At 47.0% G+C, this 17,842-nt stretch overlaps 1 protein-coding gene across 1 annotated transcript in view; it reads right to left on the bottom strand.

The window, feature by feature from the left end:
* RYR1 (ryanodine receptor 1) overlaps window positions 1–17,842 on the bottom strand; it is a 115,833-nt gene that overhangs the window by 40,869 nt on the left and 57,122 nt on the right. The window contains 20 exon segments of the mRNA XM_083369446.1: window positions 957–1,049; window positions 2,000–2,087; window positions 2,798–3,038; window positions 3,899–4,213; window positions 5,657–5,787; window positions 6,584–6,665; window positions 7,134–7,372; window positions 8,474–8,534; window positions 8,788–8,837; window positions 9,002–9,123; window positions 10,260–10,327; window positions 10,969–11,084; window positions 12,590–12,713; window positions 12,808–12,883; window positions 13,263–13,337; window positions 14,050–14,190; window positions 14,353–14,442; window positions 15,363–15,441; window positions 16,364–16,527; window positions 17,538–17,678. Of these exon segments, the coding sequence (XP_083225572.1) occupies window positions 957–1,049; window positions 2,000–2,087; window positions 2,798–3,038; window positions 3,899–4,213; window positions 5,657–5,787; window positions 6,584–6,665; window positions 7,134–7,372; window positions 8,474–8,534; window positions 8,788–8,837; window positions 9,002–9,123; window positions 10,260–10,327; window positions 10,969–11,084; window positions 12,590–12,713; window positions 12,808–12,883; window positions 13,263–13,337; window positions 14,050–14,190; window positions 14,353–14,442; window positions 15,363–15,441; window positions 16,364–16,527; window positions 17,538–17,678 (2,496 nt within the window).

Below are 17,842 nucleotides of genomic sequence, written 5' to 3'. Positions count from 1 at the left end.
GAATAGAGCCTTGGTGGAGCAGTGGGCTAATGCCTCCTTAAGTAACACCAGCTGCCTGCAATTAGTGCAGGTTCGAGTCCCACCAGGCTCAAGGTTGACTCAGCCTTCCATCCTTCCCAGGTAGGTAAAATGAGGACCCAGATTGTTGGAGGCAATTAAGCTGACTTTGTAATAATGCCGCTGGGGGGGGGGGGGCGAAAGCCCTAATAAGCAGGCATATACATAGAATGAAGGCTATTGCTAAGCACATTGATTTGTGCTTTAGATTGTAAGCCGCCCTGAGTCTTCGGAGAAGGGCAGGATATAAATGGGATTAAAAAATATATATTCGCAGCTCAGGGTTGAACTGTGAGGTCCTCAGTGCCCTCTATCCTATTTGGACGTTGCAATTGACCTGCAGGACACCGTTGGCATCCACTGACGTCGTTTGCACGCCTTGCCATGGTTTCTGTAAATTGTAATGAACGACGTCGCCATGCAAACAATGTCGATGGACATAACGGACGTGCTTGCACGGTAACACTGTCCACACCAATGGTGTAAACCCCCTCATTTATTATACGCTCGAGTTGAGTAAAGATTCCTGAATAACAGACACCTTTTTTCCCCCTCCACCTTTTGGGGCACGAAAAGAGGTTTTGTTGTTCTCTCACTTCGTGTCCCTTAACAGAGGAATCTAATAAGAAAAGACCAGTATGGTTACACCTGCAAGTTAAATGTTTAGAAAATGAGTAGCTAAGCCAAGGCCACTTAGTAAGTTTGCCGTTGTCCTGAGACCTGGAATCTTGCAGCCCTCGGACACTTCCTGTCCACCTGGAGCTCAGCAGTGGTTGGGTCAAAGGCCCTTTCGCTCATGGCTTCAAGGATGGCAAGAGCCGCCAAGAAGGACAACTCCCCCCCACACACACACTGCCTTCTCCCCAGCCGAAGGAGGAGACCCCCAACAACCTTCTGACCTTGGACATTTTGCTTTTGCTGTCGGCTGTCAGGAAGGACATGTTGTTGATTTCATTCTGCACAACAAAGTTCTGCTCTTCTCGCTTAAAGTTCTGCAGGAGAAAAGAAGAATTGGGTAGGAGATTTCTGCAGGGGGCTCAACCTAATACATGCAAGCCAAGTTACCTAAGGAAGAGTCTTGGTTGCATGATATTGGCTCGTCCCGCTGGTCAGGCAGGCTATGTTGAGGACCCCGTCGGTTAACGAATTCCGAACGGTGGGGTCCAGGAAAAGAGCCTACTCTGCCGTTGCCCCAGCCCTGTGGAATATTCTCCCCGTGGAGGGGAGGCAGGCCCCTCACCCTCCTGGCCTTCCAAAAAGGGGTTACGTTGAGACAAAAGCAACGGATGGGAACTAATCAAGGAGAGAAGCAACCTAGAACTAAGGAGAAATTTCTTGACAGTGAGAACAATTAACCAGTGGGAAGACTTGCCTCCAGAAGTGGTGGATGCTCCAACACTGGAAGTTTTTAGGAAGAGACTGGAGAGCCATTTGTCTGAAATGGGATAGGGTTTCCTGCCTGAGCAGGGGGTTGGATTAGATGACCTCCAAGGTCCCTTCCAGCTCTGTTATTCTATTCTATTCTATTCTATTCTATTCTATTCTATTCTATTCTATTCTATTCTATTCTATTCTATTCTATTCTATTCTATTCTATTCTATTCTATTCTATTCTATTCCATTCCATTCCATTCTATTATTCTATTCCATTCCATTCCATATATTCTATTCTATTCTATTCTATTCTATTCTATTCTATTCTATTCTATTCTATTCTATTCTATTCTATTCTATTCTATTCTATTCTATTCTATTCTATTCTTACTCTATTCCATTCCATTCCATTCCATTCCATTCTATTCTTCTACACAGGGGGGGCCTCATAATCAAAAGACAAGGAGCAGCTCTTTGCCTTTTCTTCTTCAACATCCTCAATGGAGAAGAAACTTGGAAATGAACCCACAAGCCTGCCCCTCTGCTACCCCAAAGCAAGCTCACTCACGTGGGACTTGGACCAATAAATAAAGATTTCCCCAATCATCCGGAAGAGCTCCTCAGCATCCGAGTTGGGCTCAGTCAACCAGTGGGCCCTGCAGATGCAAAAAGGAGTGGTTGGTGAGCACCTTCGTCCACTTTCCACGATTCGTGGGATCTACCCTGCCGAAACTCAGCACCGAGACCCACCCTATCAAGAGAAGGGACTATTGGTAGGTCAGAGTTGAACTGTGGGGTCCTTGGCGCTCTCTGTTTCCTTGCAGACATTTCCTTACCCAACTAGGTAATATTCCTTCCAACTGTTATTATTATTGATCATTGCACAGTCATTTATTATTATTATTATTATTATTATTATTATTATTATTATTATTATTATTAAACTATTATTCATAAAACATGAAACTCAGTCAACTGAACACTCAAATTGGCTGGCGCTCATGGTTAACAAGGGTTGCTGCCAGCATCCTAGGTATCAACCAGGTATCTACTTAAACTGTAAGATGTTCTGAGTAGCACAGTTTTTTGTAGCTTTGCTGGAGTTATTGCAGGAAGCTGCAATTTCTTGATGATGATGATGATGAAGATGATGATGTCACTCAGCTGGCGTTCAGGGATAAGGCGGGACTTGAACTGACAGTCTCTTGCTTTCTAGCCCGGTGCCTTAGCCATCGGACCAAACTGTCTCTCTTGAAGCATTCCTGAAATCCCCGTGCTGCGTTTCTGAACTACACCCACCTCGAGGCTCTCATTAGGTGGCAAGTTGCAATCTGCACCTACTTTTTTTTTCCAAACTCTATATTACCTGCTGTTGTCCACGTAGCGGATGAGCAGCGGGTACAGGGCGTAGAGGTCGCGACACAGCACCGAAAACTCATCCCGGATGAGTAGCTCCGTGTCCTCCGATTCAGACTTGGCCTCCAGCCGCAGCTGTTCCTCTTCGGCCACGACTTTCCCAGACCGCTTCTTCAGCTTCTCCATGGTGGGGATGAAGTGGGAGCGGAGCAGTTCGGGCTTGGCTTTGCTGACAATGGGCTGAGCAAAGACTGTGCAGGGAAGAGCTTCCTCAGTCGGGAGCAAGCTACCTTGCTCCAAGTCTACGTTAGAGGTCTCTCCAATAGTTCAAGAGAGCTTGGAAACTTCTGGACCTCTTAACTGCTCATTGGTACCGCTGGTTCCCAACTTATGACCACAACTGACCCCCAAATTACATGAGGGCAGTCTTCCATTATTTGAGGGGCTGCCACAAAGAAGAGGGGGATCCACTTATTTTCCAGAGCACCGGAAGGCAAGACAAGAAAAAATGGATGGAAACTAAGCAAGGAGAGAAGCAACCTGGAACTAAGGAGAAACTTCCTAACAGGGAGGACAATTAACCAGTGGAACTACTTGCCTCCAGAAGTTGTGGGTGCTCCATCCCTGGAGGTTTTTTAGAAGTGACTAGACAGTCACTTGCCTGAAATAGTATAGGGGCTCCTGCTTAAACAGGGGGTTGGACTAGAAGACCTCTAAGGTCCCTTCTGGTTCTACTCTGATTGATTGTAAATGCTGTGATGGTCATAAAGGTGTGACCCTGTCCTAACTCACTTTTTTCAATGCTGTTGTCACTTTAAGAGTGCTAAGCAAATGTTGGGCGGGGAATTCTGGGAGCTGAAGTCCACAGGTCTTACAATGGGCAAGGTTGGACACCCAGGGCTAACACGTCCTGCAAACATCACCATTACAGTTCAAGGCTTAGCACAGCATGCAAAGGCGGATTGTGTGTGTGGGGGGGGCGGGGGCGGGAAATCCTTAAAACCTTTGCTTAGTTTTGTAACTTATTCCGCTATTTCTCTCCGGAGCAAAATCTCATTCGGCTTTTGAAGAAAGAAACGCCTCAATCCCACCGCCCAGGCTCCCTTCGTACCAGCCAACCGTTTCATCCAAGAAGCTTCGTCTATGCCAAGGTTGCTGACGATGATCTTCAGGATGTTTCCCAGCAGAGTGTTGAGGTGGTCCGAAGTCACTTCGGTGCACCACGGACCCTGAGCGTTGGTCTCCAGACCCCGCTCCCACCAACGGGGCAAGTAGTTACAAAGCATCGGCAGGGTGACCTCTATCACGTGGGGCATTTCAGTATAGCGAGCCCCGGACTCCGCCAGCACGTTGATGTCCTTCATCAGCTTCTCCAGCACTGGAATGTCAGGACACATCTCCTCCACGCAGTTTGGCAGGCCTAAGACTAAGGGTGGAAGGCGAGCTAGTTAAATTTCTGAAGGTCTGGGGCAGGGGGAAGTGCTCAATTCAGAGATAGTGTCTCTTTGGGGTTGTATGCAGATCCCAGCCACTAGGGCAGTGATGGCAAACCTTTTAGAGACCGAGTGCCCAATCTGCAACCCAAAACCCACTTATGTATCGTCGGGTGCCGGGTGGGCGTGGCCCATTGAGTGGGCGTGGCCCATTGAGTGGGCGTGGCCCATTGAGTGGGCGTGGCCCATTGAGTGGGCGTGGCTGCAGTGGTAACGGCAGACTGGGTGGGACTAAAAAGTTCAATCAATCAATTCCAACTTTGCGAGATCTTTTTTTTTTCCCCTCAAGAAGTTGAAATTGATTGATTGAACTTTTTTTTTTTTTTTGCACACGGCGGCGGAGGCCTAAAGCGAAAAGGTTTTATAAAACCCAGCTGAAGGCCTAGGACTGGGGCGACGGCGCGTGTGACATAGGTTTGCCACCACGGCACTAGGGTGACCATGTCAGAAAAGCAAAAAAAGGTGAGACTGCAACGCTTACAGGTGGTCCTCGACTTATGACAGCAATTGGATCAGAAAACTGGTCATAAGTTGAGGCACCACACGACCGGACCTGATTTTTCCGATCATTTTTATAGCAAACTAAGCGAATCAGGCAGTTGTAATCTGCATCACATGATTGTTAAATGAATCAACACGGTCATAAATCCAAATCCATTTTCCTGATTGTTCTTTTGGGGTTTTTTTTGTTTTTCTTTTTGCCAGAAATCAGCACCACGTTGGGAATCAGCAAAAAGAGTTGTAAATTGTGGTCATCTGACGGCTGGTCATAAATGAGCGGGTTGCCGAGCAACTGAAATGTGATCAGATGACCGGTGTGTGTGTGTGTGTGTGTGTGAAGCAACAATATTTTACAGGCCATAAAACACCATTTCCAAGGCCCTCATAACTTCAAACAACCAGTTGTAAGTCAAGGACTATCTGTATACATGTGTGTGCAAGGCCTTACCGAAGACGTCTAAACTCTAGCACAAGGGTGGGCAACTATGCCTCTTTATGACATGCGGACTTCAACTCCCAAAATTCCTGAGCTAGCATAGAATTCTGGGAGTTGAAGTCCACAGGTCATAAACAGGCCATAGTGGCCCACCCGGGCTCTAGTAGCAATTAGTAACAAGGTCTAATTCACGCGTGCCTGGCTGAGGAATTCTGGGAGTTGAAGTCCACAAGTCATAAAAGGGCCAAGTTTGAAGACCCCTGGTCTAACTTTTCCAATAAAAAAAAGGATTGAAAATGATGACTGAAGGCAGAAGTAAAAAAGGGGAGGGTCTAGATGGGCATTAACCCCCTGCCCAACAAGGAAGGGAAGAGAATTGGAGGAAACGTCAAGGCAAAAGAGGATTGTGGTCCCTCCTGCTTCCTTCGCCCATACTCACTGGCTCGCTCTCTTGGGGACTTGGTGGTGTAAACTGAGCAAGGATTGTATTCGTTCAGATGCGGCTCCAGAAAAGCCACGGGCATCGCCGCTGCCAGCCGTGCCAAGCATTCCCCAAGTTGGGGCCTCTGCCTGCAGAGAGGGACCAGAGACCACGTTATAATTCATGCTGCAGAAGAGAAACTGTGCTAATATTAGGTATTTGGTATCTAATATTCTCTCCAAACCAGAGTTGTACTTGAAAAAGCTGTTGGTTCATAAATGCCTACAGCAGGGGTCCTCAAACGTGGCCACTTTAAGACTTGTGGACCAAGTTTGAGGGCCCCTGGCCTACAGTGTTGGTCATTCTGCAAGCTAACTCTGGAGGGTGGTGCCATTCCATCTGGAGAGAAGGAAGGACCTCCGGGAAGACTGGAGATGAAGAAGGCTTATGTGCCACTTCTTCCATCCTTCCAGTTCTGTGTCAAAACCCTACTCCTCCCCAGGCTAGAGGACAAACGTGTCAGGCGAAGAAACCGGGACAACGTCATACCAAAGCACTTCCTTTGGCTCTGTTCCCTTGGGAACCAGCAGATAAACCTTCTAGTCTGGTCTATGATGTTCCCTCCCCTGAAGTGATACTGGTATGCCTCTTAATTCCCTCCTCCCCTTTAGTCAGTGATTCCATCTTTAGACCTGAGCAGACCAGACCAGACCAAATGTCCTTAAACATTTTCACTCTGTGTTCCATTTGTGTCAGTTTCAGCAACCAGAACTACTCATCAATAGGTCATGTTTATGCTGTTTGTGGCTGTGCAATGACTCCAAGCTATGCTCTCGCTTGACCCCTCCCTCCAGTCTAGCTAGCCATTCCCCTGCCTCTTGGCCCCATCTCACCACAAAGGGTCTATATCTTTTCAGCTGAGCCCAACCTTGCCTTTGTGCTCACCTCTCCACATACGGATTTTTGGTTGTCCCCAGGGAGTAGATACTACACAGAGTTCGGTAGCAGGAGACCTGGACATCATCCACTAAAGGAGCACACAAAAAGAAGAAAAAAAGAGAAGAGAAGAGAAGAGAAGAGAAGAGAAGAGAAGAGAAGGGAAGGGAAGGGAAGGGAAGGGAAGGGAAGGGAAGGGAAGGGAAGGGAAGGGAAGAGAAGAGAAGAGAAGAGAAGAGAAGAGAAGAGAAGAGAAGAGAAGAGAAGAGAAGAGAAGAGAAGAGAAGGGAGGGAGGGAGGGAGGGAGGGATAAAGAGAGAGGAAGAAGAAGAGAAAGAGGAAGAGGAAGAGAGAGAGAAAGAGACAGACATACTGAACAATGGGAGCCATGCAACTTCTCCATCCTCCTCTTTGATGTCAGGAGGTGCTCCCATGTTCTCGCTCCTCCAAAACCTTCTCCCAAAGCCTCCACCACTCCTGGGCTAGATGGGTGGCATTCTCATGCCCTCCTCGCTTCAGAGCCTGCTCAGCCCACCCTCCCTTCTCCTGCTCTACTCACACATCACATCGTCCCCAAACTGGTGCTGGGCGATGTGCTCGAAGAGGGAGGTGAGGACGGGGAGCAGGGCCACGGTGGTGTAGGTGATGTTCTGCCCCACACCCTTGACTTGAGTGCGGGATTGGGACACTTTGCCGAGCTTGAGGTTCTCCACCATCTTCTCAATGTCATCGGAGGCACTTTCGAAGAACGAACGCAGTCCCGCCTTGACAATTTCAGGGCCTGACTTCATGACTGTCCTGGAAATAGCGGGGGGGAATAATAATCAGCACCTAGATATTTTTTTTCAGATGCCCATCAGGCGCTCATCACCGGAACAGTATAACTAAACCTGTTTGTTCTTCAAATTTTCAAAAGAAAGAAACTTCTAAGCTAGAATGTTGCCCCATTCATCAGTATAGACACGGCATTTGAAACAAAACCAAACAGATTTAACACAAATATGTATACAAAGAGTCCTCGACTTAGAATTCCCATTGCTAAGTAGGAAGTTTGTTAGGCGAGTTCTGCCCAACGTTACAGCCTTCCAGTTTGTTGTTACAGAAATGGCTAATGCATATTCAATATGGAAAAATAAAAAGTTGAGGCTGTGATGTTCTTATTTTAGTCTACTGCTCTGAGTCAGAAGTTAAATGCTTTTCTTTCTCTCTCCCCCACCCCGTTTCTCCTACACTTCTCTCTTCCCCTTTCTCCATTTTTCCACTAATTTTCATTTTCATTTTATATTTTGATCTGATGGTAATGATGACGTAATCCGTTCAGTCACACCCATCCCTTGGCTGAGTCTACTGGCCAGGTCTCTCCAGATCTTCCAAGTTGCACCACTTCTTCGAGATGTTCTGAGCTCTGGCTGGTGTCAGCTTTGATGGGGTGCAGCCGTTGTGGTTTTTGGGGTGCCCGGTTTCCTTTTACCGCTAACTCTTCCAAATTGCTTTCTCCCCCACGTAACACGGCCAAAATAAGATGCAGTTTCGTGATTTCGATATATTTTGATCAGTTAATGTGATACGTGATGGTATATTTTGATACGTTTAATCAAAATCATGTGACATTTATAATGCTACATTATATATCATGGCAGAGTCCCCAAGGTGCTTTTTCACCAGGCAACGGGACTTTCCTCTTTGAAGATGTTTCGCTTCTCGTCCAAGAAGCTTCTTCGGCTCTTCCATTCCCCACCCTCCAGTCAGAGCTGAAGAAGCTTCTTGGACGAGAAGCGAAACGTCTTCAAAGAGAAAACAAGGAAGTCCAGTTGCCTCCTGAAAAAGCACCTTGGGGACAACCAGGACCGGCTGACGGAGACTCTCCGCAGACCATCACGACAGAGGAAGCCTGCTCACCTGGCATCCAAGGAGCGAGCCAGAATGTGGAGGCAGTTCACCACGGCAGCCGCATCGGTACCTGAAGGAAGAGGATCAAACAGGTGGATTTAGGACCCCCGTACGAAGCGATGGGCAGGTTGGGCATGAGAAACATGGCCTCAGGGCTGGAGCAGCAGGAAGTTGGTTTGGGAATAGAGCTGACACAGCGTCAGGAAAGTCAAGATGCGGACCCGAGAGCGGTGCAGGCGGCGCTGAGCCCCACTGAAGCAGTGACAGGGAGAAGGGGAGGGAAGAGGTGGGCTCAGAAAGCAGGAGCAGAGAGGGAGGCTTACCAAAGAGAGAGACCCGGTGCCTGACCAGGGCTGCCAGTTTGCAGAAAAGGCTGAACGGAGGAAAAGAAAGGAAAAGAACAGAGAATGAAAGAGGTCCCTCCCGACAAGATGAGGACACGCAGCGGGGCAAGATGGCAGAGGCAGCATCTCTTTGAAGGCTGCAGGGCTGGTTCACACCTGCCACCGGCCGCCGCTGGGGTTGCCCAGCCCTCACCTGGTTATCATCTCTTTCTCTTTGTTGGAAGCGTGGCCTCCACTGCCCAGGACCTTGGCCGGGGTGGACAGGAAGTAGAGGCAGTGGTTGTTGAAGTACTGGTTGATGAGGGGCAGCAGGATCTGAAAAGGGAATGCAAGTGCATTGTGGGAAGGAGACTGGGGACACCCCCACCCCCACCCTCGAGTGCTTGGACTAAGACGGGAGAGGAATTCCAAGGAACTTTGTGCATTTGTGTGTGTGTGTATACTGCTCAAAAAAATAAAGGGAACACTTAAAACAACACAGTGTACTGTATTCAATAGTAGGATGTCTTATCATGTTCCCTTTATTTTTTTGAGCAATATATATATGTATGTATGTATATGTATATGTATACACACATACACACACATGTATGTACGTATGTATGTACATATGTATGTATGTATTACATATATGTATGTGTGTGTGTGTGTATATATATATATATATATATGTTTTCTGAGGTTTTCGCGGGTGCCTGTATGTGGATCCTTGGTTTTTCGGGTTTTTCCCCGCGTAGAACTAAAGGTGTGGGCGCAACGTTTCGACGGAGTCCCATCCGTCATCATCAGGCTTTAGCTTCCTTCTTCTGGGAGAAGCATGTGGCTGTTAGTTCCTCTTTTTTAAACTGCCAGAGGGGGTGTGTTCTGTGGAGGTGTGCTCTGATTGGGTAGGGGACCAAGTGTGTTCTGATTGGGTGGGAGTGTGTTTTGAATGGTGGGTGTGTTCTGATTGGGTGGGGGGGTGTTCAGAGTGGATGGGCTGGTCTCAGCTGCCAGCTCCAGAACTGATCTGGTGAGTTGTGCTGCTTTTGTTCGGCTTCGTGTTTGTGGTGGTGCCATGTTTTTATAGTGGGTGTCAGTTTGCTTATTGTGTGGTTTGGAGGGGTTTAAAGTGGCTGATGTTGCAGCTGTGGTTAGGTTTCTGTTTTGTGGTTGTGTGTCTTTCTCGTTGTGGGTTCGGATTTGCTTTTTGAATGGTTGTGTGGTGGTGATGTCATGTGATGTCATCAAGCTAAAGCCTGATGATGACGGATGGGACTCCGTCGAAACGTTGCGCCCACAACTTTAGTTCTACGCGGGGAAAAACCCGAAAAACCAAGGATCCATATATATATATATATATATATATATATATATATATATATATATACACACAAAACACACACACACACACATCCTCTTCTTGACCCAACAGTAACATAAAATAAATAAAAATACAAAGGCAGGTTTACCTTGGCGAAGAACTTGATCTCCTGTTCATGTGGGGACTTTTCCACTCGTCCACTGCTCACCACAGCCTCTGAAGTGGGGGGGGGGGGGAAAGGTCAGGAAATAAATCCTCCAAGAAATACAAAAAGTTTACTTAAACTGGCTTAGACTATAACAACAGAATGTTGAAATCTGGGCAGCCTATCTCCTTCTTTCCCTCTGATACCAAAAAGACTCAAGGTTCGGCAATCTTGAGTCTCTTTCTCACAAGGTCTTGTCTTCCTAGGTGGAATTCATGTTTTACTAATGGCTCTTACATTCCTTTTTCAAGGCCAGCTCTGCAGCGCTCTACAACTTTATCCTGCTACTCTGCTTGGATGACTAAACTTGGCACTGTGTGACCTCTGACCACAGGTGAGATGATCTCAAGAGAACCCAAGGCAGAGTTAAAACTTTCCGATCGTATTTGAACTGTGGGAGCCAAGCAGCCCAGCAATGGCTTCTTATCCCACTATCAGAATAGAGAAAGAAACTCAGAGATTGTATCTCAAAGGCTTCTGGATCAGACTCTGTTCCCTGTCCAGCACTATAAATTGAGAAGGTAGGATTCTGGATCCCAAGCCTTCGTCTAACTTCCCACTTTCCCTCTCCCTCTCCCAGGAAATCATGAGTTAACACTATGGGGCCCACCTTCCAGGAGCTGGCTAAGGAGAGCAAGAGGACAGCTCTTACCCAAGTGGGCGATGAATTCTTGGGAGATGTCCATCCACTTCAGCAGCTGCTGCAGGAATCCAAAGGCGAAGCGTTTCTCAATGGATGAAGTGTCCAGTTCCATGTCCTTCAGACCCCTGGGAGAAATGATGGAATTTGGATTCAGGTGGGTGACAAAAGATTGTGTGCCAAGCTTTTAGGAGAGGCAATGCTAGGAAACACCCAGGGCAAGACAGGAAATTGCTAAAGATGCCTCCTTTAAAGATGGTTGGTTTGGCTTTGCTTTAGTTGTCTATGATGATGCTGGTGATCTTATCCATTCAGTTGTGTCCAACTCTTGGCCAGGCCTCTCCACATCTTCTGATCTTGCACTACTTCTTTGAACTGTTCTATGCTCTGGCTGGTGTTAGCTTTGAGAGTTGTCCATGAATGATGGACCAATGCCACTTAGGTTTAGAATTACATTTATTATCACAGCTATAGTTAACAGAATCTTATAAGTCTGAATGTGTGTCCCACTTCCTCACTGTATCTTTGTGTGAACTAGGGAGGGGTTTTTGCTTGGTTACTATCTTGGCCTAGGCTAAACCCCCTCTTATCTAACCCAGGATGAAACCTTGGCAGCTACGTTCCTCTGCGTTTCAACTTGCATTCTGATTAAGGGAGTGTGAGGTGTTACTTTCCAGTGAGTAGTTGGAGAAATGAAACTTCTTCAATTCAGCTACAGACCATGGGAGCTTGAAGCCTTGTCAAGGACACCAGAACAGGTGTGGATTTGAAGCAGATGGTTCCCATAACAAAGTAGACTTGTTGAAATGCATTACATAAGACATTGGGGGTTTGGCTGGGAAAACTATCGTTTAAGTCTATGAATTGGTGTGGGAACCACAGAGTTAGTTTTGCTTCAACGTAACCAAGCAATGTATTCAGTAAACAGTAAGATTTTCGGAAATGGAAATTAGTCTGGAGTTTTATTTGGATTTTCCAACTGGATGTTGACATTGAATTGATACTGATTATTCCTCCTGTCCTCAAGGACATTCTCTATGTCCTCTACAGGAAGAGACCATGAAACCCTTTTCCAGGAATTCTCAAATGCCCAAAATACATGGGAATATTTCCCCAGTCCTTTGCTTGTTCAGTAGTCATTTATTAGGCACTTAAACCTAAGTGCAGGCCAGATCCAGAGGAAAACAACCATTGATTAATACATTAAAATCAATTAGCATCTTAGAAAAATAAAGAGCCTCTAAACGAAAAGGCCTTTGATATGCAGACATTAATCCCTGTACCTTCAAAGCAGCAGAAGAATTGATTTATTTTAAAACAACTTCGAGGAGAGGAGAATCTCTGTTGCTCAAGGCTGGATTGTGGGGCCTTTGGTGTTGAACTTGTTGGGTCTTTTCTTTTGCAGATGTTTCTTTACCAAACTAGGTAACATCATCAGTGTTAGAAGGGAGTGAGGTTTGTGGAGAGGAGGAGAAGGAGAAAGGAAGGAGGACGACTGAGGGGTCCTTGGTGCTCTCTGAGCTTGGTTCTTTTCTTGCAGACGTTTCATGACCAAACTAGGGAACGTCATCAGTGCAACTGTGAGAAGACACTCTATTTCAGCCAACCCGTTTTTAGCTCCTTCCCTACTTACCGAGTCACTGCATAGCCATTAAGCTGTAAGAATTTAAGCAACTCCTGAGCTTTTTCCCGGTCCCGAGCCTTCTCCTTGGCCGTCAGTGTGTCATACGGCACCAGCAAGGGGTGGGTTCCACCTCCTTGGAGAAAAAGAGAAAGCAGGTAAGTTATTTCCCTGCAGGGGCCAATAAGAAAAGAGAACATCAGCGTCCTTCAAAAGGCCCAGAATCTCACCTTTGGTCTCCAGCTCCAATTTCTTCTTGCGTCCCCAGGTGTTGTGATAGTTCTCAGCCAGTTGCTCTGCCATGGCCTGTGAAAGGAGAACCGAGATCAGTTGGGTGGATACGAAGGACCCGGTCATAGCCAACTGAATCCTAATTTACATGGAGGAGGAGGAGGAGGAGGAGGAGGAGGAGGAGAACTGTGGGGTCCTTGGTGGTTTCTGAGCTTGGAGATTTTCTTGCAGACATTTCATGACCCAACTAGAGAACATCAACAGTGCTGGAAGGGAGTGGGGTTCACTCTGTTTATATACAATGCAGAAAGATCTCGACTTTTTGGCGGTTGTGATGCTGCTTTTCAGGGTAACCTTGAGGTCTACATTTATTGGGTTATTTGTTCTGACTACAAATTATTCCTTCCCTATTTGTTGGCAGGTCATCGGTGCTTGTGAGGCCAGCCTTTCTCACCTGTAATTCCCTGGAAAGAGTCACTGCAGACAGATCTATTGGCTGAGGATTGTAACCATGGCTGGGGTCGTAGGCCTGAAGGAAAACACAGAAACAGGCATGCTTGACATCCATTGTCCCCATCCTTCTCATCTTCCTAGCTAGCTCTCCTTGATCCCATCCTCCAGATTCCCAAGTCTACTGCTTGTTCATTTTTTTTTAATTTTTATTTCATTTCCATATGTGGAGTCCTCGGTGCTCTCCGAGCTTGGCTGTTTTCTGGCAGACGTTTCACGACCCAGCTAGGGAACCTCATCAGTGCTAGAAGGGGAGTGGGGTTCGCTCTCTGTTTCTACACAATGCAGCAAGTTCTAGACTCGGTTTCTGAGGAGGCTCTTTTGGCGGTTGTGGTACTGCCTTTCAGGATAACCGTGATGTCTTCTACACCTGAAGAGTGAGTGGTGCATTGTGTAGAAAAGCCTGAGGCGAAATCCTGTGGAGGTACAATTTTTCTTCTAAAAAAAATATATGATTTTATAGTTTCACAAGGAACCATCACCGTTAGCTAAGGACAATGTTTCCAAACCTGACAACTTTAAGATGGGTGGACTCCAACTCCCAGAATTCCCCAGCCAGCCATGCTGGCTGGGGAATTCTGGGAGTTGAAGTCCACCCATCTTAAAGTTGTCAGGTTTGAGAAACAGCGACCTAGAGTAAGTGCACGCTTGGAAACACTCAGGTAGTAGCTGAGACAGGAAGACCGTACGGACAGGAAAAATGGAGGAGAAGGATTTTTCTAGAAAGCAACCTGGGCTGTCTGAGAGATTTTACGGGTTTTCTTCTTCTCCGTTTTCTCCTCGTCGCCCTCGCGGGCTTTCTCCATCATCCACTCCCAAGCAATCATGGCCTTCAGAGATTCTTTGATGGGCCACCGATAAATTTCCTTATCCTGCCGGAGGAAAACACCCAGTCAGGTGACAAGTACGGAAGCTCTTTTTCCGGAAAGGCCTCCAAATGCCACGTGCGCCTTTCCCTCCGCCTTGGACTCGAGGAGTCATGCAATCCTTGTGCCCGTTTACGGAGGGAGGAATGGTGGGGAAGGAACCCTAACCTTTTCAGAGAATGTCTTATAAGGGCGCAACATAGGATTAGTCTTGGCCTGCTCATCAAACGCCTCCCCAAAGGACCAGTTATTCTGAATCTGTGGGAAAAGGAGACTGTCAGACATAGTAGTTGAAAACCAGGTGAGTTCTAGTCCCGACTTAGGCATGAGCCTTGGTGGAGCAGTGGGCTAACGCCTCCTTAAGTAACACCAGCTGCCTGCAATTAGTGCAGGTTCGCATCCCACCAGGCTCAAGGTTGACTCAGCCTTCCATCCTTCCGAGGTAGGTAAAATGAGGACCCAGATTGTTGGGGGCAATTAAGCTGACTTTGTAATAATGCCGCTTGGGGGTGTGTGTGGTGAAAGCCCTAATAAGCAGACATATACATAGAATGAAGGCTACTGCTAAGCTTGTAAGCCGCCCTGAGTCTTCGGAGAAGGGCGGGATTTAAATGGAATTAAAATAAAAAATAAAAATAAATAAATGAAAGCCGGCTGGGTGACTTTGGGCCAATCACCAGGAGACTGGGAGTTCTAGTCTTGCCTTAGGCACAAAAGCCAGCTGGGTGACTTTGGGCCAATCACCAGGAGACTGGGAGTTCTAGTCCCGCCTTAGGCATAAAAGCCAGCTGGGTGACTTTGGGTCAATCACCAGGAGACTGGGAGTTCTAGTCCCGCCTTAGGCATGAAAAACAGCTGGGTGACCTTGGGCCAATCACCAGGAGACTGGGAGTTTTAGTCCCGCTTTAGGCATGAAAGCCAGCTGGGTGACCAGTCACCCAGCCAGTCACTCTCTCTCAGCCCAACCCACTTTACAGGGCTGTTGTTGTGGGGAAAATAGGAGGAGGAAAGCATAAGGAGTATGTTCACCGCCTTGAGTTACTTATAAAAATAATAAAGGTGGGATGTATCTGCTCTTCTCTGCCCAACCAGGAAGCAGGAAGTACTTGCCGAGGACACCAGGAAGCCACCAGATCAGGTCTCAGGGAACCAGAGAGGTTGTGTGGCAGCCTTCTTACCTTGTCAAAGGCCCACTTCTCATGAGTGTACTCAGCGTACTTGTTGATGAAAGAGTCCAGCTTCTCGGGAATGATGACACTAAGAAAAGGAGGAAGAGAAGGACATTTGGAGGGGTGGGCTGTTGTGGGGAAAACAGGGGCAGGAAGGGGTGTTGGATATGTTCTCTGCCTTGAGCTGTTTGTAAAAATAGTAAAGGTGGGATATAAATAAATGAATATATACAAATAAACATATAAACATATAAGGAATGGTTGCTGGAATTGGGTATGTCCTGTTTAAGGAAGAGAAGGACGAGGAGGGACATGATAGCAGTCTTCCAGTATCTCAGGGGCTGCCCCAAAGAAGAGGGAGTCAAGCTATCCTCCAAAGCACCAGAAGGCAAGACAAGAAGCAACAGATGGAAACTGATCAAGGAGAGAAGCAACCTGGAACTCAGGAGAAACTTCCTGACGGTGAGAACAATTAACCGGTGGAACAACCTGCCTCCAGAAGCGGTGAATGGTCCAATACTGGAAGTTTTTAAGAAGAGGCTGGACAGCCGTTTGTCCGAAATGGTATAAGGTTTCCTGCCTGAGCAGGGGGTTGGACTAGATGACCTCCAAGGTCTCTTCCAACTTTGCTATTATGATTATGATTAAATAATAAATAAATATATAGTGATGGCACCTAATTGCTTTAACCTGGCAAGATTCCGTCTGTAGGCAAATGACCATAAACTACTCCACGTGTCGTTCTTGATTCTTGGGCCTGGCAGGATCAACGAGGGAAGAGCCTGTTTGAAGGAGGGGGTGGACATTTGTTTGCTGGGGAGCGACGGGTTAAAGAGAGGCTGGATGGCCACCTCTAGAAGTCACCGCTCGCATTGGCCAATGGGAATATTTTTTCAAACCCTGCTGTCTATACTAGAACATTATTTTACATGCCAGAGGGGTAAGAATGACATTCTAAGCATCATGATGCAAAATTTGGCCAGTCAAAATTTTCCCCTGTAAACACTCACTTTAGCGTTTCCACTGGCTTGGGGTCAAAGTTGCCCTCGGCATCCACCGAAGCCTTCTTTTCGGTTTTTGAAGAATAGCTGGCATCCACGTAGTCTGGAGGAATGGCGCCGGCGATGGCACACAAGCAGGGCATGGCTAGCTTATACAGATCGGAATCAAATTTCTGAACATCAAAGGAAGAACAGGAAGAGCGAAAAGATGCTTCGTCAGGCAATACCGTCCATTGAAATGCTCCCCCAAGAATATTTTTGTGGTGGTTTTTTTTTCAGAACTCCACTATCATTTTCAGCAATGTTTCCCGTCAGATGATTGACTTTGCGAGGCCGGCGTGTTGTGCAATTAGCTCACACGGCGTAACAAGATGGTGGGTTTGTTGTCACTGTGAGTTGTGGGGGGGGGGCACGAAGGGAGGCTCAGCCAATCTCACTGTGCACATGTTGTACTTTGACAACAAAAGTTCATTCATTCATTCAATTAGCTCAGGGTTAGGCAACCTCGGCTCTTTTATGACTCGTGGACTTCAACTCCCAGAATTCCTGAGCCAGCCATGCTGAGGGGAAAGGGAGAGGTTTCCAAGCTGAGCCATGTTGGCTCAGGAATTCTGGGAGTTGAAGTCCACGAGTCATAAAAGCGCCGAGGTTGCCTACCCCTGAATTAGCTAGAGCTCAACATTAATGGCCGAGAGTTTGATGGCACCCGATCGCACAGACAAAGGAAGTTACCCAAAAGGAAGCAAACTCCAGACGCCTTCCCTACGCTGGCTGGGGAATTCTGGGAGTTGAGGTCCACGAGTTATAAAAGAGCCAAGGTTGCCACAATCTCTTTGCTTTCAAATATAGGAAGAAGAAGATCTGCCGAGTGCTCAGAGGTACTCTTCCATTCTTAACAAGCTCTTGTTCCGTGTTTCTCAACTTTGGCGACTTGAAGAAGAGTGGACTTCACCTCCCAGAATTCCCCAGCCAGCCAACTTCCTGGGAGTCCACACCTCTTCAAGCTGCCCGAGTTGAGAAACGCTGCTCTTTTTGATCTTTTCTCAGTTCCTATTCAGTTGCCCATAGATGGACGCAAATGTTGACCTTCTAGAAAAGATGTTGCTTCTAGAACACTGCAAACCTGGGATTTTGGCTGATCTCGAAGCCCCCACTTGAGGTCAAGGATAAGCACACTGCTCACCTTATGGGACAATGACTCAAATATACCCCAGAAGAGTTTCCGTGTCAGGTGAAGTTCCTCCTCTGAGCTGACCCCATAGTTGGCCCAACCAGTAGGAAGGCAGTAGTACTTCCAGCAACGCTCATAATGATTAGTCAACAGCTGGATGGAGAACAGGAAAAAGAACATGTCGTAAGCCGGAAGGCCATTTATAGTCACAATCAGGCTGGGGAAAGCTACAGCAGGCAGAGTGTCCTGTTTTATATGGTAATGGGAAAAAATTCTAAGTTAACAATAGCCAAGCATTGGATGTTGGCCTGTTCTGG

The sequence above is a fragment of the Vipera ursinii genome (genome assembly GCF_947247035.1).
Source record: "Vipera ursinii genome assembly, chromosome: 9".
Classification (NCBI taxonomy): domain Eukaryota; kingdom Metazoa; phylum Chordata; class Lepidosauria; order Squamata; family Viperidae; genus Vipera; species Vipera ursinii.
This window is presented reverse-complemented; position numbering and strand designations above follow the sequence as displayed.